We start from the raw sequence: 19,966 nt of genomic DNA, 5'->3' as shown, positions 1-19,966 counted from the left end.
AATATATTTTATTATTTAAAAAATATTTTAAAAGTCCCTTATATAAAAAAACCTCTTATTTATTGAAAATAAATGTAGTGATTATGCATGTGTGTTTAGTCACTGTAAAATTCATGTTGTGCTAAAATAAAACTAGTTGCAAATTTACAAATCATAGCCTTGGATAAAGATAACTATTGGACAGGTGTTCGATCTAATTTCAAAATTTGTAGCACACAAGCTTTTCAAAGTCCAGGTGTGCATTAATTAACTAGTGATAGACTAAGAACCACTGTCAACTTAAAATTAATACCTGGGGACGAAAATCAAATGTGGTTATACGTACAACATAATCTAAAAATCAAACAAATTGTAGACTCACTATCGACGCATGCTTGGTATGATAGAATGGTCCTTGTAATTTGATAACTAAAATGGTCCTAACTTACAGTTTAATAGAGCCTAGACTCCATGACTAAGCTGGAAGAAAAACACAAGCGATCCAAGTGTATCGTCTACTAGTAACCTACTCTATGCATGCTACGCGGTGTAACGATGGTCCCTTTGGTTAGACGAGGAATATTGTGGATCTTGGATAAATCAACATCAGCAGTGTTGTTTGTACATACTATCGATAATTGCAAAGATATGAATATTACACTGTAGACAAAAAGATTTTAGGTCCCATCAAAGCGTCGTGTATCTTCCTCTGTCTTCAGTTTTCGCCTTCTGTATTTTTCTCGACTCAGAGAGCTCTTTGGATTTTTTCTGTCAGGCTTGAATCTGCCCTCAATTTGTCTCATCATAGTTACATGACCACCCATATAAACAAACATTATATATACATACACGCATGTTTGAGGCTAGAGGGTAATTACGTTCACATGATCATTCTTCTCCTTTCGAAGGCAAAAGAAGGGCTCAAGCTGTACCTTTTAAAATGTTCCAAGTTCAAATTTAATATTTTCCTTTCAATTTAATTGTACTAGAAATAGTGTAACTTTGCAAAAAAAAAAGTATAAGATGTGAACTGGATAGTCGTACTTGTATAAGTATAACTAATGTATTTTTGTGTGATGCATCACATCAACGTTTTGGTTTTTCTGAATAATAAATAAAGGTACGTAATATATAAGACTGTCCTAAAATACATGAAGATTTCTAAAACTAGTAACCATTTTGATAGTATCTCCCAAAAAAATTAAAGTCTCAAAAGTATCATATAAAATACCAAAGATGAGAGAGACGTTTTCGTTATGACCATTACGCAAGTATGTAACGAATATTAACATTATTTGAAACTTATCAAGCAAAAGCGTCTGTAGTCCAACGGTTAGGATAATTGCCTTCCAAGCAATAGACCCGGGTTCGACTCCCGGCAGACGCAAATGTTTTTTTTTTAATTTCGTTCTGATTACAAAATTTTCATTTCCCACAAATGACACCAAAGATTTTTGTCTCTTCACCTTTGTTGCTTCATTCTATTTGGTCTGTCCTGATACATCAAAGTGCTTTAACCCTTTCAGTTTTATAAATCTTGTATCCTTCGTTTGTTTCAACATTGACGTATCCAATATTATGTACCTGTCTGTCTCTTTAACATACATAATCACACTCATTAACATACAACATCTCTCGCACCAAATAACATCATTACACAAGAGGAGCACCAGAAAAGAATGGCATGTGTTTCTGTTCTAATCCAATTCCGTCAGGATCAAGACCTTGCTTGATACGCCCCAAACGCCTTGCATACAAAACTTGCTTAGACACAACAGGCAATCTTATCCTCTGATATTCCTCAAGACCCAAACTTAGATTCTCAGGTCCACATTCCCCCAAGCATTTGCCTAGTACTTCCGCATCAAGAACCGACATGTTTGTGCTTCTCAGACCATGAGGGGTCGTGGGATGAGCTGCATCTCCAACCAGCACGACATTCCCCCAGAAGATCCTCTCTAGAGGGTCACAGTCGTAGATAACATTAAGGAAAGGCTCTTTAGTTTCTTTCATGAGTCTCGCTAGCTCGGGGATCCAGATGGTGTCTGCTTCTTGATGCATCTTGTTGATCATTTCTTGGCTTACTTTTAGCGTAACCGAGTTGTTCTGATATTGTAATTCATCACAACAAAGTAAATCAAGAAAACTACATGTCTAATTAAAAAAAGGAGAAAGGAGTTAGTATTAACCTTAAGCTCAGGCTCTGGTTGATTAACATACCAAATCCAGTTGAGTTTCTTGTTAATAAGCTCATAGAACACGCTATGAGTATTCATAGCAAGATCGAAATACAAGCATCTCCCAAGCTCTGGATACTCCCTCTTGATTCCAGAAACTGTCTCCGAGTTCTCATCCCCTGAGAAATCAAAAACACCTCTCCAAGCGCAATAACCAGAGTACCTAAAACATAAACAAAACAAAAACATCAAGTCCACAAAATATCAGAAAAAATAAAGGATCATACTTTTATTACAAACCTTAGTTTAAAGTTCGGCAAGAACGTTTTCCGAATAGAAGAGAGACACCCATCTGCTGCAACGAGCAAGTCTCCTTGAATCTCAACAGTCTCTTGAGTTTCCATAACTAAAGTCTCCACCTTTACAGTGGAACCATCTTGTGACATAGCGAAAGACAGAAACTTATGTCCCCAAAGAAACATGGTCGGATCCAATGCGTTAAACAGAAGACCGTGAATGTCTGACCAATAAGCTGCTCGAAAATCAAAACTCTCGTCTCTCGTTAGAACTCGCCTCACTTTCTTCTCACTATCTGTTGCTTGATTCTATAATAAACCCAACAACACAAAGAAGGTTTAAACTTTAAAACAATATTCCGACCGTTGCAATTTGGTTATTTGTTTACCTGATCAATGGAGAGAGGCAAGGTGGTTTCGTCTAAGAGGTGTGGATGCGAGAGCCATGATTTGATGATTGTGCGAGCTTGAGGGTCGAGTCCGAGTCCCGCACCAGTAGGGCTCCGAGCCGGAGGTTCGGAAGATTTCTCGAGTACTAGTACATCCCAGCCTGCTAACGTGAGCGAGTGTGCGCACGATACGCCAGCTATACTTCCTCCAACGATGATCGCTTTCATCTTCTTCCCCATCTCATCAAACTTTCTTCTTTCAGATAGTTCTGCTTCACTAATGTTAACGATTGAACCTTCTAAGTGAAAGAGAAGGTTATAGCAAATGGGCTTCGTGTAGGCCCACAATATTTTCTAGGCCCAATCTCACCAACTTCCGTCGCTAATGCTATCGTTTGAACCCTCTGGGTGAGACCGAAGTTAAGAGTTATGTGGGCTTAGTCGAGGCCCAATGGTAAAGCTTGCCTTTCGATCTTTGTTTCTTTGTCGAAGACGACGAATCGATCTCTCCTTTATTATCTCGCAGTTCTAGATTGTTCGTTCGTGTAGAGAGGAGGAAGACGGCGATGGGAACTGGGCGTGAAGCCAGCGTGTCGCTAGACGGAGTCAGAGACAAAAACATGATGCAGCTTAAGAAACTCAACACTGTTCTCTTCCCGGTTCGCTATAACGACAAGTACTACGCTGATGCGATTGCATCCGGCGAGTTCACTAAGCTTGGTTCGTCTTCTTTACTTGGGGAATGTGATTTTGAGTCAGATCGGATTGCTTTGATAGGAAAAAGTTAGCTGCTTTGGGGATTTATGAACTGTTCTGTGATTAGAGGCTTTGTAGACAAGTTAGAAGATTCTATAAATAGATCTCATTGCTATTCGATCTGCTCCTGTTACCGTTTTTTATAAAAAAGTTAGTTGCATCTCTTGTTTTTTTATTTTAAAAACAGACATGTTTGAGCTTTGTGTTCTTGTTTCAGTGCTAATGTGCATAGTTGATTTTTCTTGTTTGCTCGTAAGTAAAATTTTTATCGTGACCTTTGTAAGAAGAACAATCAAGTGAATGTTTTTATGTCCTAGCTGAATCGCTAGTTGTTTGGATCCATTTTTGGTCGCTCTTTGAAGAACGCTTTCTGAGTCTCATGCTTATTGATTGCAATTTTTTTTTGGTACCCACTAGTCCTTAATTATATGCAACTTGAATTGCACGAGACAGTTTGTTAGCTGATATCTTGTAGAATATGCAAATACTGTTAACATCTTAAATTCGACACACACTAGTTAACAATATATTTTGACTGTGTTGTACTCTGGGTTGAATTGTTTTCTCCAATTTGCGAGACATGAAAAAATCCCTTGATGTTTTTTTAAAGGGTGCATTTTTGTTTCCTCTCAGCTTATTACAGTGACATATGTGTTGGAGCTATTGCTTGTCGGCTGGAGAAGAAAGAAGGCGGAGCCATGAAAGTGTATATAATGACACTTGGTGTTCTTGCACCATACCGCGGCATTGGCATTGGTGAGTCATTAATCTGCTATGCCTAACTTGAATATTTACACCAAGAAAAACAGGAATATTATGTCAAACTTGCGTGATTCCATAGTTCTCTTTTTTATTGATCTATGCCACTTTAAACTTGTTTTTCCATTGTGTAGGTTCAAAGCTATTGCATCATGTTCTGGACATGTGCACCAAGCAGAACATGTCTGAAATATACTTGCATGTTCAGACAAACAACGAAGATGCGATCAAGTTCTACAAGAAATTTGGGTTTGAGATCACAGATACCATACAAGACTACTACATCAACATAGAGCCAAGAGACTGTTATGTTGTCACCAAGTCCTTTGCTCAGCCTGAAGCCAGCAAATGATGACAATACACCACTTGGGGAAAGCCATTCTTTCCCTGTTTGTTTGTTCTTTGAAGAATCTATTCTTAATGTCATGTTTTTGTTTCCTGAGTTTTGCTTGTTTTGATGACCTCAAAGTTATAGATTCATGGTTGTCTATTGGTTTTGGACCTCTTAGTCGAGTAAGTTTCAAATTTCAACATTGCAGCTCAGTCTTTATACTCACTTTATGGTGTTTTTTTATCTCAACGCCCATGCTTGAACAAAAGGGATGATACTATACTGAATATCGAGAAACACTATTGTGACTAAATCGCTAAGTTGAACATCACAAACAAAAGCGTCTGTAGTCCAACGGTTAGGATAATTGCCTTCCAAGCAATAGACCCGGGTTCGACTCCCGGCAGACGCATTTTCTTGCCCTCCTGCGTTTGTGTCTTCAACGCTGACGTCTGTCTATAATTTTCAAAAGTGAAACTTATTTTCTTTTGCTCTGCACGTTCAGCTTTTGGTATGTGCTCCAAGCAAAACATGTTTGAGGATTGAGGTATACTTGCACGTTCACACAAACAACTAAGAGGCGACCTGGTTCTACAAAACTATTTTATGTATATGCTGTCAATCTGAAGCCAACAACCGATGACAATACGTGACTTGAGGAAAGCCATTTTCCCCAGTTTGTTTGTTCAAATCAAGTCTATTCTTAATGTTATGATGACGCGTATGCTTCCGAGTTTTGCTTGTTTTGATGACCTTGACGTTTCTTATTGATCCCAAAGCTAGAGATTCCTAGTTATATATTTCGATTTTTCTCTATACCTAGTGACCCCTTGGTTTTGGACCTTTTGCTTGGTGAAGTTTTAACTCAGCTACTCAATCTTCATTACTGCTCATGGTGTTTTTAATATTGGCCTTGGTTTTGGACCTTCGAGGTCTCATATCTAAAAACATTGTTTTATCACTGAGTCTTTCAGAAGAAAAAGTAAAGCCGAGCATTTATGTGTATCGCTTTTAGCTTGCGTGCCACTTATTCACAGTAAAAACAGGAAGCTGTGTAGAGCTAGAATCATAAAACGGCACGATTGTCTATTAAGTCTCCGTTTTCATTCGCCCCCACTCGAGCTTACGTCGCCGCTCTCTTTCTCACTCCCTCCACCGATTGATCGATGCGGCGATCCCGTTCAGTCGTCCAAGTTTTCTCCGACGCTGCAATCTCTAACGCCACCACCGCTTGTGCTCCCTTCGTCACCATGTCTAGTCGTCCTCTGGTAAACTTCCCAACATCCCATTTCTCTTTATGCGAATTTCACCTTTCTAAGCTTAATGGAAGATTGCTTTTCCCCTGACGAAGCAGTACGGAGGTGGAAGAGGGCGAGCAAGAGGCCAAGGTTTCGGCCAAGGCGGGAGAAGCTTCTCCGATCGTCCGTACAACGACGCGGGAGGACACCAGTTCGTCACCGGAGACTCGCATTTTCAGTCAGTCCACGACGCCAATTTCGAATTCCGCCACGGAAACAGAGGAGCCCCCTCCTCGAGTATCGATCCTCGTCGTTTCAACCAGGTGCAGCAACCGCCGTTCAATCAGAACTACCAGCTTCGGCCGCCGCCTCCTCAAGCTCAATGGCGGCCTAATCATCCGCCGTCCGGTCAAAGCTATTCAGCTTGCCCTCCTCCCCCTCAGTTCTATCAAAACCAGATGTCTCGGCCGCCTCCGCAGCGTAGCTTCCGTCAACGGCCACGGTCAAAACCCTCGGATTACCGTGAATGGGAATACGCCAAAACGGCACCGTCTCCTGGCACCGGTAACTTTGAATTTGATCAATCTCTTGTTACTTCACTTTACTTCATTCGCTTCAGTATTTTGATATGTTTTGTTTTCCTGCAGAGAAGTTTGTTGTTCTATCGTATAACATCTTGGCGGATTACCTTGCGAATGATCACTGGAGAAATCTTTACTTTCACATACCGAGGAATATGTTGAGTTGGGGATGGAGGAAGAACAAGATTGTGTTCGAGCTTGGCCTATGGTCTGCTGATATAATGTGCCTCCAGGTTATGTAGTTTCTTCTTGCAACTGTTTATGTATGAGAGAGAGACTACAAAGTTTTTCTCTTTTTCATCATATGTATCGTAATCTAATATATCACTTTGAATATATCAGGAAGTTGATAAGTTTCAGGACTTAGAGGAAGAGTTGAAGCTCCGGGGATATAGTGGCATCTGGAAGGTACCTATAAGTTCTTAATTTGCTTGAAAGAAAAAACCTTTTTGGGGCTATCTATCTTTCTTTAGAAATGTCATCATCCGCATTGATTATTTTTGTTAATTCTGTTTAAAGATGACAGTCTTGACTGAGTTTGACTCTCTTGGACTAGATTTTAAATGGTATGTGTCAAAGGTTTGAGAATGAGGTTTTAAATGTGAGGATAACTCTACTTTGCACAAAATTGTAGATGCGGACCGGTAATGCTGTTGACGGTTGTGCAATATTTTGGCGATCAAATAGGTTTGATTTCCTTATCCTTCTTCGTGTGATTCATTATGGAATTTGGTTTGGGTTTTCTCATTGTGATTGTGTTAGGTTCAAGTTGGTTCAGGAGGAAAGCATCCAGTTCAATCAGCTTGGTCTCAGAGATAATGTTGCTCAGATATGTGTGCTTGAGGTAATATGGATTCATTATGTTGATAGTGACTTCCGTACCTTTACCCTAAATTAAAAACTTTACTCATGTAGGCGCTGCTGAATTCGCATGCCAAAGAAAATGAGGCATCTCCATCTGAAAGGTAACCTAATAATATCTGTAAATGTAACTATCATATTATTTTATGGATGGATAATTGCCATTCATTACTCACTAGGAAACGTGGCTGATATTTTTCCCCGTCTTCATGGGGTTTTTGTTATGGAATATATACTTTATGGCTGGTTTGAAATGAACTGTCATTTACTTTTGCAGCTGCTCCCACCGGGTTGTCGTTTGTAATATTCACGTGCTATATAATCCTAAAAGAGGAGACTTTAAACTTGGTCAGGTGCTTTCCCTACATCTATTGCCAAACGACAATTCGATACTTTGATTTTACTCTGTATAGAAGCTATGAACATGTTGATTTTCTGAGAGAATTCGTCCCCTTCCCTAACTTGGCTTGTTTAATCATTGTCAGTCACCATCTATTTATTTATCTCTGCTGCATAGGTCAGAACACTCTTAGAGAGAGCTCATGCTGTATCTAAACTCTGGGATGATGCGCCTGTTGTCTTATGTGGGGATTTCAATTGTACACCAAAGGTATAGGACATTCTTACCTTAAATTGGTTGAAATACCGAAAACCACTTGCTTTGAGACATGGATGGTAACATTCTTTTACCTGTTGCAGAGTCATTTGTACAACTTTATTTCGGAGGGCAAGGTAAACGCAATTCCTTCACCTATTGCAACGATACGTACATGGTTCACATTCGATTTTGTGCTGCTCTCTGCAGCTGGATTTGTCTGGTGTGGCCAGAAACAAAGTTTCGGGGCAAGAGTCTGCTGAAATTCGTCCACCACGGCCAGAAATTTATACGAGGTAGCATGAACTCACCAAGTTCTGGAACATCAGTATGCATTTTGTTGGGCAATTTAACATCCTTTATGTTTATACTAGAATCTAGCAGGTTGCAATCTGCTCTGTTTTTTTTTACTTTATGTATGATTAATATGCCTTTACAATTTTCTAGGTTTCAGTCCGATAATAAATCGCCACAAGGTCAAGTTCAACCTCAGGATTCGAATTCGATTGCAAATGCTCGTATGGATAATAACTCCAACATGGATGTTGGAAAAACCCCCTCCATAAGAAACACATCTGAGCTTCCATGTGGTGATACTGTTCTTGCTGGTCACAAAGCCACCTCCAGCTCCGTAAGAGTATTACCAGGGGAGGATCTGTCCTCAGGTTGTAATCTAGGAGGACAAAACGGACAACCTGATGACGCTGGGGATCTCTCGTTAGCTGAAGGTCTCTCTTCAGTAACCATATCAGATCCAGAACTTCCACATACTTCCAATGCTAACGATGATTCGAGAGAAAAACTTTCAGCAAGTTCTGTTATATCAGCAACAGAGCATTCTCCTGAAGAAATTGTGTCCAATGCTCAAAATGATTCATCTAGTCTCTCCACCAAGGTTGACACTTCAGCCGAGATGAAACTAGATGACTTAACATTGGACGAAGCAGGTACTCGCGCAAGAAGAAGAAGGCATAGGTGAAGATGGGGAAACTTTTTTGGCTAAGCTACACGATAAGAATGAAGACTTGAGTCAAACAGGGGGACTTGTGGACGAACTTTCACTTAAATCGAGTTCTGAAGGATTTGATTATGGGAAAATCACTTATAATCCAGCCTCTTGGACCCCAATGGAGATAGCAGCCGCAACAGGTGACCCCGAAAGAAGTACGGTTGAACACGCTCTGGAGCTTAAAAGCACCTATTCGGAAATTGAGGTATTGTGGTATATTCTCCCTACACCTTTGTCTTTTCACTTGTATTTTCTTGAGAAACCAAAGCTCTTTTTCAAGAAGCTGTGGATAATTTTTTTTTGCTTTGTTAGGGTAAAGCCAACACAAGAGATGAAAACGGAGAACCTGTAGTAACCAGTTATCACAGATGTTTCATGGGGACAGTTGACTACATATGGTAATAGTATTCGAACCCAAACAAACCCATATTTGACAAGCCTTGAGATTATGTTACATTATCATAAAATTTGGGGTTTGAATAGATTTTTCCATGTTTATTTGTGGTTTTGGGGGTAGGCGGTCGGAAGGTCTGCAAACGGTGCGTGTGCTTGCTCCAATACCGAAACAAGCAATGCAGTGGACACCAGGCTTCCCAACTCCCGTACAATCCCTATGCATGATCTTGAAAAGTTTATTATTTACCCTCACTTTTTAGCTACATATAAACTTCTTCTTTTTTGCATTCTATGGTTTGTTACAGAAATGGGGAAGCGATCACATTGCATTGGTTTCAGAGTTGGCCTTCTGCGGCAGCAAGAGTGTGCCAAAAAGCTGAATATTAAACATGTGGGTTACCATTATGAAACTGTTCCGAAGAAAGAAGAATAGACTTTTCTGTCTCAACAATTTCAAATAAGCTCAATTCAATAGTCATCTCACTTCATTATTACCTACTGTATGGTGATTTGTTGTCTGGATATTAAAAGTAAGCTTAACGATCGTTCTCAGCCTTCATTATTATATACCCAACTACAACTACGAGCCGTAGATGAATAAGGCCCAGCAAAAAACTAATGGGCTTATCCAAAGCAGATATATCTTAACGCAGCTCAAATGTTCTTCTTCTTCTTCCCCTTCTCAGCATTGTGCGTTCGAATTGGCATAATGATTGTGTAGAAAATTCCTTGTATGTTTTTTTTCAATTTTTCTTTATTGTCCTACTTTGATCCACGAAGCTTTCTTCTCTTCATGGGTTCAACCTCGATTGGTTATCAAGCCGGAATCTCAGCTCGATTTGATGACAGGAATCTTAATCTGAGGTCAGATGCTACCCTCTCCTCGCTTCCATGTAAAGTTGATTTTTCCAGAAAGAGCTTCTTGTCAGCTGCAACCTCCACTCACAACAAGGTTAAGACTTAAGAGACCCCGTCTGATCATTTTCCTCTTAATCTCTCACAAAAGTGCCAAGCTTTTAATCTGGGCCTCATGCAAGTCATGTATATTGCTTCATTTTCTCGTTGATGTAATCTACTAATGTATCTTTTGATATCCAGGAATGTTCAAATCGAGCTCGGGTATGTTCTTTGCCAAATACTGATGAGAAACTTGAGACGCCATTACTAGACAGCATTGAGACTCCATCGCAGTTGAAGAATTTGACTGTAAAGGTAAAGTCTTGATGTTCTTATGCCATATTGTTGATGAGGTTCATGACGATGGTTTCTTTTTTTTTGTAGGAGTTGAAGGTATTAGCTGATGAGATCCGTACTGAGCTTCTCTCTGTACTGTGGAAGACCCGAAAGTCTATGAAACCTAGCTTGGCTGCCATAGAGCTTACCCTTGCTTTGCATTATGTGTTTCGTGCCCCCGTTGACAAAATATTATGGGATGCTGTGGAACAAGTAAGGCCCATGTTTTGAGATTCAGGGGGATTGTTGAATCTGTTTTATTCTGGTGGTTATAGATTTTTTTTTATCCTTTGTAGACATATGCACATAAAGTCTTGACAAGACGTTGGTCTTCTATACCATCAAGACAAAACAATGGTGTTTCTAGCGTCACTTCTCGATTGGAGAGTGAATACGATTCTTTTGGGACCGGCCATGGCTGCAACAGTATCTCTGCTGGGCTCGGTAATCTATTATTTATCACCCTTTGTTAGCTTATTAGCTAAGAATGCTAGTTACCCATTTGGTGTGCTGAACGTTTAGTTACTGTTTCTTAGGCTTAGCAGTCGCTCGTGATATAAAAGGGAAGAGGGACCGGGTTGTTGCTGTTATAGACAGTGTGACAATCACTGCAGGTCAAGCATATGAGGCAATGAGCAATGCTGGTTACTTGGACTCTAATATGATTGTTATCCTAAATGATAACCGTCACTCCCTGCATCCAAATATGGCGGATGGATCCAAGGCATCCATCAGTGCACTATCTAGCTTCATGAGCAAAATCCAGTCTAGCCAAATCTTTCGAAAATTTAGAGAACTAGCCAAAGTATGCTTTCTCCATACTCTCCTTATGAACCCTTAGCTTCTTTACAATGGTTTGACATATAGTAATTATTGATGATTTGTTTTTGCTATGGATATTGGTAGGCTATGACAAAGAAAATCGGAAAGGGGATGTATGAATGGGCAGCCAAAGTGGATGAGTATGCACGTGGTATGGTGGGACCAACAGGATCAACCCTCTTTGAAGAACTTGGTTTGTACTACATTGGTCCTGTTGATGGACACAACATTGAAGATCTAGTTTGTGTTCTCCGAGAAGTAGCTTCTCTAGATTCGATGGGTCCTGTATTGGTTCATGTGATCACAGAGGAGAAGCGAGATGCAGAAACCGCAAACATCGTGGTCAAAGGTATATATCTCTCTCTCTGCTTATATTAGTTTCTTGATCCAAACCTTGACTCGGTCTACTTTTATGTCTCAGATAGACGCACTTACAGTGATTGCTTTGCTGAGGCTTTGGTGAAGGAAGCCGAGAAGGATAGAGATATTGTAGTAGTCCACGCAGGAATAGAAATGGATCCATCACTCGTTACGTTTCAGGAGAGGTTTCCAGAGAGGTTTTTCAATGTCGGTATGGCTGAACAGCACGCTGTCACATTCTCTGCTGGTCTTTCTTCTGGTGGTCTCAAGCCCTTTTGCATTATCCCCTCTGCTTTTCTACAAAGAGCTTATGACCAGGTTTCACTTTTCTCTCTTCACATTCCAAAAGTTTTTTTTTTATTAAAAGCAAAGTGTCTTAGTGTGTTTTGATGGTTTGATTTAGGTGGTCCATGACGTAGATAGGCAGAGAAGGGCGGTGAGATTTGTTATTACAAGCGCAGGGCTTGTTGGATCCGATGGTCCTGTGCAGTGTGGAGCTTTTGACATAGCTTTCATGTCATGCTTACCAAACATGATAGCTATGGCTCCAGCCAATGAGGATGAGCTTGTGAATATGGTTGCAACTGCAGCTAACGTCACTGACCGCCCGGTTTGTTTCCGGTTCCCCAGAGGCGCCATCGTCAACAAGAACTATCTCGTCCCCATTGGATTACCAATTGAAGTAAGTTCCAATCTAATCTTCAAATCTTCTTCAAAACAAGCCATGCTGACACAAAAACCCGTTTTATTATATTAGAATAGATCGGAAGAGGAAGAGTTCTATTAGAAGGTCAAGATGTGGCTTTGCTCGGGTATGGAGCCATGGTTCAGAACTGTCTGAATGCTCACTCGCTTCTCTCGAAACTCGGTTTGAACGTGACAGTAGCTGATGCAAGATTCTGCAAACCCCTGGACATTAAGCTTGTGCGTGATCTTTGTCAGAACCACAAATTCCTTATCACGGTCGAAGAAGGCTGTGTTGGAGGGTTTGGATCCCATGTGGCTCAGTTCATAGCCCTTGATGGCCAGCTCGATGGAAAAATCAAGGTACACACAAACACAAATCAAAACCACATCTATTCAAAGTTCTCATCTTTCTATAAACTTGGTTTATAACTTCTATCGTGTGGACTAACCAATGGCAGTGGAGACCGATTGTGTTACCGGATGGGTACATAGAAGAAGCGTCGCCTAACGAGCAGCTTGCACTTGCGGGGCTAACGGGACATCACATAGCAGCAACCGCTCTGAGTCTATTAGGTCGAACTCGTGAAGCACTGCTCCTCATGAGCTAACCTTGGCTGCCAGAAGATTAGAGACTTAATGGAGGCATCACACATTTTATGACTTTTTTTATCTCTTGAAGAGTGAATGGTGAGTGTAATTATTAAGTTTCAAAAGTAAAAAAAATTGTAAATAGTTATACATTCTGAAGAACCTTTCTGGAAGAGCTTGAAATAATCTGATGTGTAATGTTGACAGTGAAACTGTGAGAGAGGTGAAAATTTATTGAATATAGAGAAACTAGGGTCGGCCCGCCCTACGGGCGGGATGATATATTTTCAATTTTTCATTGTGTTTGTGTTTGTGTTATATTGACATTTGCAAGAAAAGTATATAGATTCCGAATGTTAATATGCAACTATGAACCAAAATGCGTTGATGTTCTGATAGTAACAGAAATATATAGATACATAGGTATATGGAGAGATTTTTGTTATTATTCATAGTTGTATGGTGCGGTGCAGTGCAATCAGTTACCATTCGGAACCATAAAATCGATTGATCGTCATAGATAATCAATCAGCGATTTATATTTTACTAAAATTTTGTGGTTTTACAGTGTGTCCTTTTTGACTTTAAGATATAATTCATATGTTTATTTTCTTTTGTAAATTATATAATTCATATGTTTATAATCTGACTTAAATAAAGTTTCTGGATTTTAAAATTTTAGTCAGTCGAATATGGTAATGAATGTGTATTTTTAAGCATTGTGTTTTATATTTTGACTTGTAAGTCAATTTATTATGAGATGGTCAATATAACGTTCATTTTTAATATTGTTGGAGTGATTATTAATGGATTTTGTGTTTTTTTTTTTAAGTTTGATTAATGGATCTTGTTTTGTTATTCTTTTTTTTTTTGAAAAGATCTTGTTTTGTTATTCATTTGACTTATTTGGGCTATAAAGTGCTGGATTCTGCATACTATATATGTCTGACTAAATCTTAAGAGTAAGGGTTAATGTAAAAAAAAAATTGAACATCATTTTCAATTAAAAACTACACTACGTAAATCCTCTTTACTGCACCAAAACGGCTACGTGGGATTTATTTTATTTAATTACGCAGCATATCTCTTATACATATGACTTGTATTCTCTTATACATATGACTTGTAATTATGTATAGTTTTGTCAATGATATGTTAGTGACATGTTATAATTGCTCTTGTGGTGTTGTGGTTTGCTATGTGAATATGAGATCCAACACATGAATGTAATGATTAGAAAGACGTTATTATTTATGAAAGAAGCGAACATGGTTCAGATATCATAAAACTTGATGGAGATATGTGCTTTTTAGTGCGTTTCCTCCTGCTGGAACCAGTTGTTCCTCTGCATTGCTTCTGCCAGAAGTGGGGCTGCTCAGCAGCGGCTGTTGCATCCCATACCCCCGGGTGGTTTGAGAGGTTGTCATCACCTTCAGTGATCTGGTCAGTAGCAGCTTTCTCACCATCTGAGCAGTTGCATATATCACCTTCAGGATAGTTGCGCCTTTCTGTTTTATAAAGAAAAACGTAAAGCTTCATGTCAATAAAGAGGTGTGCAAAGTATGAACTGAATTTAGGGTGTATCAACATCAAATGTTGCTGTAGAGAAACGATGGTGGCGTTCCAACATGAGTGCAACAGTGAAGGTCTGATGTTTTGAGGAGAAATTGAACTCAGTCACCTGGGCCGTATGTTTTCCCCCACAAGTTCTTGCATAAATCGTGGGACCTCTGCATCTAAAGGGTCTCCAACACCAGCACCATGCATATTGATAGATCTTTATATAGATATATATTATGTAATTCATGTTTCACTATATTCTAGCCGACAGTATGAGGGTGATGACACGTACCATGAGCTCTCCCGCTTCCGCCGCATGCACATTTGTTAACCTAGACATCAAACACAGCCCAGTAAGTCGCATCCGAGAAGGTCATCTCCACACGGTACCTACAAATAGTATGTTGCTAAGGTTTTAGGTCTGATATGTTGGTAAGGAATAAAAAGTCCCTTCTTAAGGAATAAAGAACTCTACAACCTGAAGTAGAACGTATTAATAGGCGTCTACAACGACTGAATGTGAAAATGATAAGCATTAGGTTAGATATAGGCAATGGACCTGAGGTGTAGAGTTGACCACATAGGTGTTGAGCTTTGACACTGTTACTGTTTCTATCTTATTAACACCACTATATTTGATCGAACTTGTGGAAGAGGCTAATTCACCATTACCAAAGCTACAAAAAACAGCCGTATTTGTCTATATTGTGGGTTTTCAAGCATAAAATCAAGAATATATTGTTAAAGCTAGAGCAAACTACCTGGCTAGGAAGGTGTCACTGTCACTTGTTTCTTTTTCAAAGTAAGTATAAATGTGTGCCAGAAGTTGCATTTAGGAAAAGCCAGCCTGCAAGTTGTAGGAGATCAATGAAAAGTGAAAGTGGCATTGCAAAAGTTGGCTGTGGAATCAAATGAAGGAGGTTACCTAACCTCCCATGAACTTGGGGTTATTACTGGTAGCCACATCACCTCAGGCTCCACATCCATGGCCAACAACTTCTGGTTAAGATGCTTGAGCGTAAAAAAAAAACACTCAGACGATTTGTTGTAGAACTGCAGTGAAATGAAAGTTCCAGGTTTAAAAGAGCAGAAAAGATGAGCAAACACCGAGATGTAATGAAACAGGAGAAGAATCAATCTCAAAATAATTATTGTGAATTTCTAAAAAACTCCAAACACCAAATTAAAAAGCTTCTCTACAACTTAGATTCTTCAATCTTGTTTTTTTAGATCTTAAGGAAAAAAATTACAGATGACTCATTTGCCCATTCGTGCAGGAGTTAATAAAAGCGCTAATGCCAACGATTGCAGTCTGTGATGCTTCCAGATTCACATAGCCGGTGAGAAGAAATCTAGACGATTCAACTCGGATGACGGTTCCCACCGAAGACTGGCCGTGACTAAACTCCACGGTAGCTTCCATGAGGGTCGCCTGAAACAGATGAACAAATCAAAACAAAATCAACAAATATGTGCGATAATAAAATGCTCTAGCAAATCGTGGGCGATTGAACCACGCTAGAAATCTAATGGACCTAAAAATGGTTTAAAACAGAAAAAACTGGATTTAAAACCATAATCCTGTTATATATGAATTTAAACACATGAGAACTATTAAAAAAAAATGATGAACATGAATTTAAAAATCAGAATCACCTTAGAATCCAGAATTAACATATCTACTACTGGTAGGTCGCCACCACGTTTAATGTTTCTAGCTTCCCAAACCGGAGGAACAACACCTCCACCGTGGATGAGCAACATCCAGATTTGAGATCAGCAAGAATGGTAGATATGTTAGCCATAAGAATAAGGAATAAGTTTCTAATATAGTAGGATTTTGAGGATGATATCTCTGGGAAGAACAAATACATTTTTATAGTAGAAGTTTCACCTAAGGGAGATCAGAGATTCAAAGAGAACCCTAGCTCTATCGAGGAAGACGATTGCGAGAAAGCGTCGACCTTTGATGTTTTGATTCACGTATTGGAGTTAATTAAATGGAATATATCGCAAGGGCTATAAGCCCATTAAACAAAAATAAGAATAAATTTTCACAGCCCAAATCAGAATCGATTTAAAATGAAATGGTGCGTTTTGTAACCACCGGACACGTGTCAACACTAAAAGCTTCGAATTATCTAGCTGGAATCTTAGGTGGCTCTCTAAGGAGAGAGCAAACTCTATTTTATATAAATAGATTACTTCATCATTAATTAGAAATTTAAAACGTAAAATAGCTTATCTTTCTTTTTTTTGTTTTTGGCAAAACTTTGATCTTTTTCACATGAAAAAATAATTTCGCATTTCAAATTAAAAGGACATAAAATTCAATGCGGTTTGGTTTTCATACATCTATTTTGGTTTTGTTGTCACTTGTGAAATATAGACAGGTATGTACTATGAGGTGTTTACATGTCCCAAATCTGGGTAACAACAAAAAATAGAACAGACGTGTATTTTCATTTTCACACTCCGAGAGATTAATAAATAAAAGCTTTTAAAAAAATTACTGTAACCAATAAAAGAGAATCCTTTATGTTCCTCTCCTCGATCTTCTCTCACGTTCGCCTCTCTCTCTGGATCATTTCCTCCCAAAAGGAAGTTTCTTTTGATCTGAACCGTCTCGTGTCGCTTCGTTTCTAAATGTAAGTTTTCTCCTTTACGTTGTGTCCTTTCTCAAAATCAATCGGAGCATAAAGTAAAACAAATCTGTTGTAGAAACTTCACTTTGATTTCTCGCTTAGGAATCGAACCCAGGATCGTTGCATCTAATAGGAACCTTAATTATTCAATTTCATGACGAAAGATTGATCCTTTTTTTTCTTTCTCACAGATGGAAATAGAAACGGAACATCATAGAACAGTCTCTGTCGATGACAACGACAGCGTCGTACCACAGCCTAGCTCATCAAAGGAAAGCCTTTTAGAAGACATCAATCATCATCATCATCATCCAGAACTATCTACTGCAAGCCAAGTTCTGATAAAAGTAGAATTGGATTTTGCCTTCGTCTCCGAGAAGCTGGTGAATCTCAGTCTTCTCACTATGCAACTCGGCTCCAGGGAACACGACTTCGAGTCTTTTGCTTCTCACAACAAAGAAGAAGAAGATGATGATGATTTGGCTGAGAAGGCTTTGGAGTTCGATCTCTTGTCTTCGTTTCTCTACTCAGAGGTTAAAGAAGTCGAGTCTCTCGTTGGTTTTCTCCAGAACGAGATTCAAAACGCACGTGTCACGATGATATCTCCGTTTCAAGATGATGGAGATTTGGAGGGGAAGTTTCATGACGCTGAACAGTCTTTGGATCAGTTAATGGACCAAGTGGTTGAGATGAAGAAGCAATCTAATAGCTTTCACAAGTTATCTTCTGGTTCAGATGAACTTGGAAGCTGTAAGTATCAACTAAAATTTATCATTCTTTGTTATAATATTCTCATATTCATATGTTCTGTTTAGGGTCTGGAGGGGGTGCTGCAGAATCACAAACCGATGGAGAGTTTGGTGATCTAAGCGCTAAGATCAAGATGCAAACCGCTGATCAGCAGAGAAACGTTTTGAGGATGCTTGAGAAGTCTTTAGCCAAGGAGATGGAGCTCGAGAAGAAGCTAAGCGAGTCGAGAAACTCCGAGTACCAGCTAGAGATTAAGCTCTATTCCTCCGAGCAGGACGTTCTCTACATGGAGGAAGTAATCGAAGACGCGTATTCTCGGTGGCTTGAGGCGGAGAACTCCTCTGAAGTTTTTAAAGGGATGTTAAAGGAGATGTCTGGGAAGCTTCAGATTCTCAAGTTCAATCTAAGCGGCTCTTTTAAAAGGGAAACCAACTTGAAGTCTGAGCTCGTTGATAAGGAGTCTGCTTTGCACAAGCTTGATAGCAGCAACGGGAGGCTCGGCGACTTTCTCATGGCGCAGACTGAAGGGTTGAAAGAGAGTTTGAGAGAAGCTGAGGAGAAACTGATTCTGTTGAGCACTGAGAATTCTACATTGAGTGAAAAAGTTAGTTCTCTTGAGGAACAGCTCAATGAGACAACGGATCTTGAACGTGTCAACGAGGATCTGAAAGAGAAGTTAGCAAGGGCTGAGGAAGCAGAATCCAAATGCCGGAAGCTAGAAGAGGAGTTGGGGAGTTTCAGAGCGAAAGGCTACACTCCGGAGAAGTTAGAGTCCCTTGAGAAGCACTTGCGGGACTTGGATCATCAGCTGGAGCTTGCGGTTGCAGCCTTCGAAGCGGGCAAAGAGAAGCAGAGTTTGTTGTACTCTACTGTCTCTGACATGGAGGATGTGATCGAGGATCTGAAATCGAAAGTCTCCAAGGCTGAGAACAGGGCTGACTATACAGAAGACAAGCTGATCACTGTGTCTGAGTCTAACGCAGATCTCAACGAAGAGCTGAAGTTCTGTAGAGGGAGATTGAAAGAAGCGGAGAGGTATCTACAGCAAGCTGAGGAAAGAAAGTTGCAAACCGCTAAAGATATTGCACAGCATAACAAGATCATGAAGAAACTGGTCTTGCAACTTGCTTCTGAACGAGAACGCCTTCATAAACAGGTATTAAGACATTATGATAACTCACAGAACTTGGTTCCTTAGTAGCTTCATCATCATAGTAGATGCTTAGATGCAGTTGACTTTGTTTTTGCAGATAACTAACTTGTCAAAAGAGAACCGTGTGTTGATGGTGAAGTTGAAGAAGGTTGGAAAGACAGGTTTTACGGAGAGTGAAAACATTTCACCAAAGTCTGACCAGAGTTCTCTTCCTTGTCATCAAGAAAGTAAACTTCAAGCTACCATCACTTCACTAACTGATCAAGAGGTAAATCAATTCTTACCTACTAAAAATCTGTATCTGCTATTGACTATGTTCTTTTAATAGAAAGTGATGTTTGTTACCATGTTGTAGGAGGAGGAAGAAACAGAGTCTACTTCAGATATTGGAAGTGTAAGGAGATTAGACGCTGGAGCTCTTGGGATCAAGCACATTCTCTTAGCAATCTTGGTCATCTTCATGTCTTCAATGGCTTACTTAATGTCGCAGCAAAACATCTAGAGAGTCTTTTAATCTTTTCATAGTCTCATAAGCTCCAGTTTTGTTTTTGTTTTTCTCTCTTTGCAATAATTTACAATGTCAGAATATATATTCTAGTTTTTTTTTTATGCCTAATCTTCAATGAAAGATTACTAACTTTTTAGTTTTGTTATCATCCTTCTTTGTCATAGTTTAACTTGACAGATTTTTTTTTTTTTTTTGGAACTCAAATATTGATTCAAACTTAAAAGTTATACGGCCAAGCCGCTCGATACAAGATTTAAAGCTTGTTTAGCAAGAAGATCAGCCTCAGAGTTGCC

At 39.4% G+C, this 19,966-nt stretch overlaps 6 protein-coding genes and 2 non-coding genes across 15 annotated transcripts; 6 read left to right on the top strand and 2 right to left on the bottom strand.

The window, feature by feature from the left end:
* The first annotated feature begins 1,294 nt into the window (after positions 1–1,294).
* Positions 1,295–1,366, top strand: TRNAG-UCC. The gene has a single exon. It is a non-coding gene; the product is annotated as a tRNA-Gly (tRNA).
* A 122-nt stretch (positions 1,367–1,488) lies between these two features.
* On the bottom strand, positions 1,489–3,157 carry LOC106372417 (6-hydroxynicotinate 3-monooxygenase). Its single transcript, XM_013812625.3, has 4 exons — positions 2,842–3,157; positions 2,457–2,761; positions 2,169–2,379; positions 1,489–2,085 (listed from the first exon to the last, which is right to left on the bottom strand). The coding sequence occupies exons 1-4, from the start codon at positions 3,079–3,081 to the stop codon at positions 1,633–1,635; spliced, it is 1,209 nt and encodes a 402-aa protein (XP_013668079.1). The 5' UTR covers positions 3,082–3,157; the 3' UTR covers positions 1,489–1,632.
* A 120-nt stretch (positions 3,158–3,277) lies between these two features.
* On the top strand, positions 3,278–4,912 carry LOC106372415 (N-alpha-acetyltransferase 50). Its single transcript, XM_013812623.3, has 3 exons — positions 3,278–3,561; positions 4,231–4,353; positions 4,491–4,912. The coding sequence occupies exons 1-3, from the start codon at positions 3,408–3,410 to the stop codon at positions 4,706–4,708; spliced, it is 495 nt and encodes a 164-aa protein (XP_013668077.1). The 5' UTR covers positions 3,278–3,407; the 3' UTR covers positions 4,709–4,912.
* A 115-nt stretch (positions 4,913–5,027) lies between these two features.
* On the top strand, positions 5,028–5,099 carry TRNAG-UCC. The gene has a single exon. It is a non-coding gene; the product is annotated as a tRNA-Gly (tRNA).
* A 628-nt stretch (positions 5,100–5,727) lies between these two features.
* Positions 5,728–9,912, top strand: LOC106372412 (carbon catabolite repressor protein 4 homolog 6). The gene is given in 16 exon segments (XM_013812619.3): positions 5,728–5,955; positions 6,042–6,489; positions 6,573–6,739; positions 6,849–6,914; positions 7,141–7,193; positions 7,269–7,350; positions 7,422–7,471; positions 7,645–7,720; positions 7,885–7,977; positions 8,067–8,099; positions 8,173–8,258; positions 8,410–8,907; positions 8,909–9,176; positions 9,284–9,369; positions 9,489–9,573; positions 9,673–9,912. Coding segments are annotated over 16 exon segments (2,268 nt in total). The 5' UTR covers positions 5,728–5,853; the 3' UTR covers positions 9,748–9,912.
* A 90-nt stretch (positions 9,913–10,002) lies between these two features.
* Positions 10,003–13,353, top strand: LOC106372413 (1-deoxy-D-xylulose-5-phosphate synthase, chloroplastic-like). 2 transcript variants are annotated; one of them, XR_007317020.1, is made up of 10 exons: positions 10,003–10,319; positions 10,466–10,579; positions 10,649–10,813; positions 10,897–11,044; positions 11,137–11,405; positions 11,507–11,771; positions 11,844–12,100; positions 12,186–12,464; positions 12,540–12,829; positions 12,928–13,353. XR_007317020.1 is itself a non-coding variant. In XM_013812621.3 (10 exons), the coding sequence occupies exons 1-10, from the start codon at positions 10,101–10,103 to the stop codon at positions 13,075–13,077; spliced, it is 2,151 nt and encodes a 716-aa protein (XP_013668075.2). In that variant the 5' UTR covers positions 10,011–10,100; the 3' UTR covers positions 13,078–13,353. The 2 variants fall into 2 exon arrangements, 1 of the variants encoding a protein (XP_013668075.2); XM_013812621.3 differs by having other exon boundaries at positions 10,011–10,319; positions 12,545–12,829.
* A 911-nt stretch (positions 13,354–14,264) lies between these two features.
* On the bottom strand, positions 14,265–16,578 carry LOC125579061. Of its 7 annotated transcripts, none has more exons than XR_007317017.1 (8): positions 16,274–16,578; positions 15,868–16,049; positions 15,543–15,670; positions 15,379–15,464; positions 15,177–15,294; positions 14,910–15,007; positions 14,739–14,802; positions 14,265–14,565 (listed from the first exon to the last, which is right to left on the bottom strand). XR_007317017.1 is itself a non-coding variant. In XM_048742405.1 (2 exons), exons 1-2 carry the CDS (start codon positions 14,791–14,793, stop codon positions 14,309–14,311), a joined length of 312 nt encoding a protein of 103 aa, XP_048598362.1. In that variant the 5' UTR covers positions 14,794–14,903; the 3' UTR covers positions 14,265–14,308. The 7 variants fall into 7 exon arrangements, 1 of the variants encoding a protein (XP_048598362.1); XR_007317015.1 differs by having other exon boundaries at positions 14,739–14,793; XR_007317014.1 differs by lacking the exon at positions 14,739–14,802.
* A 457-nt stretch (positions 16,579–17,035) lies between these two features.
* Positions 17,036–19,762, top strand: LOC106372410 (WPP domain-interacting tail-anchored protein 1-like). The gene is made up of 5 exons (XM_013812617.3): positions 17,036–17,265; positions 17,454–18,012; positions 18,078–19,168; positions 19,263–19,433; positions 19,521–19,762. Exons 2-5 carry the CDS (start codon positions 17,454–17,456, stop codon positions 19,665–19,667), a joined length of 1,968 nt encoding a protein of 655 aa, XP_013668071.2. The 5' UTR covers positions 17,036–17,265; the 3' UTR covers positions 19,668–19,762.
* Positions 19,763–19,966: the final 204 nt, after the last annotated feature.

The sequence above is a fragment of the Brassica napus genome, chromosome A10 (assembly GCF_020379485.1).
Source record: "Brassica napus cultivar Da-Ae chromosome A10, Da-Ae, whole genome shotgun sequence".
Classification (NCBI taxonomy): Eukaryota; Viridiplantae; Streptophyta; class Magnoliopsida; order Brassicales; family Brassicaceae; genus Brassica; species Brassica napus.
Note: the sequence above shows the minus strand (reverse complement) of the source record. Positions and strands in the feature narration are given on the sequence as shown.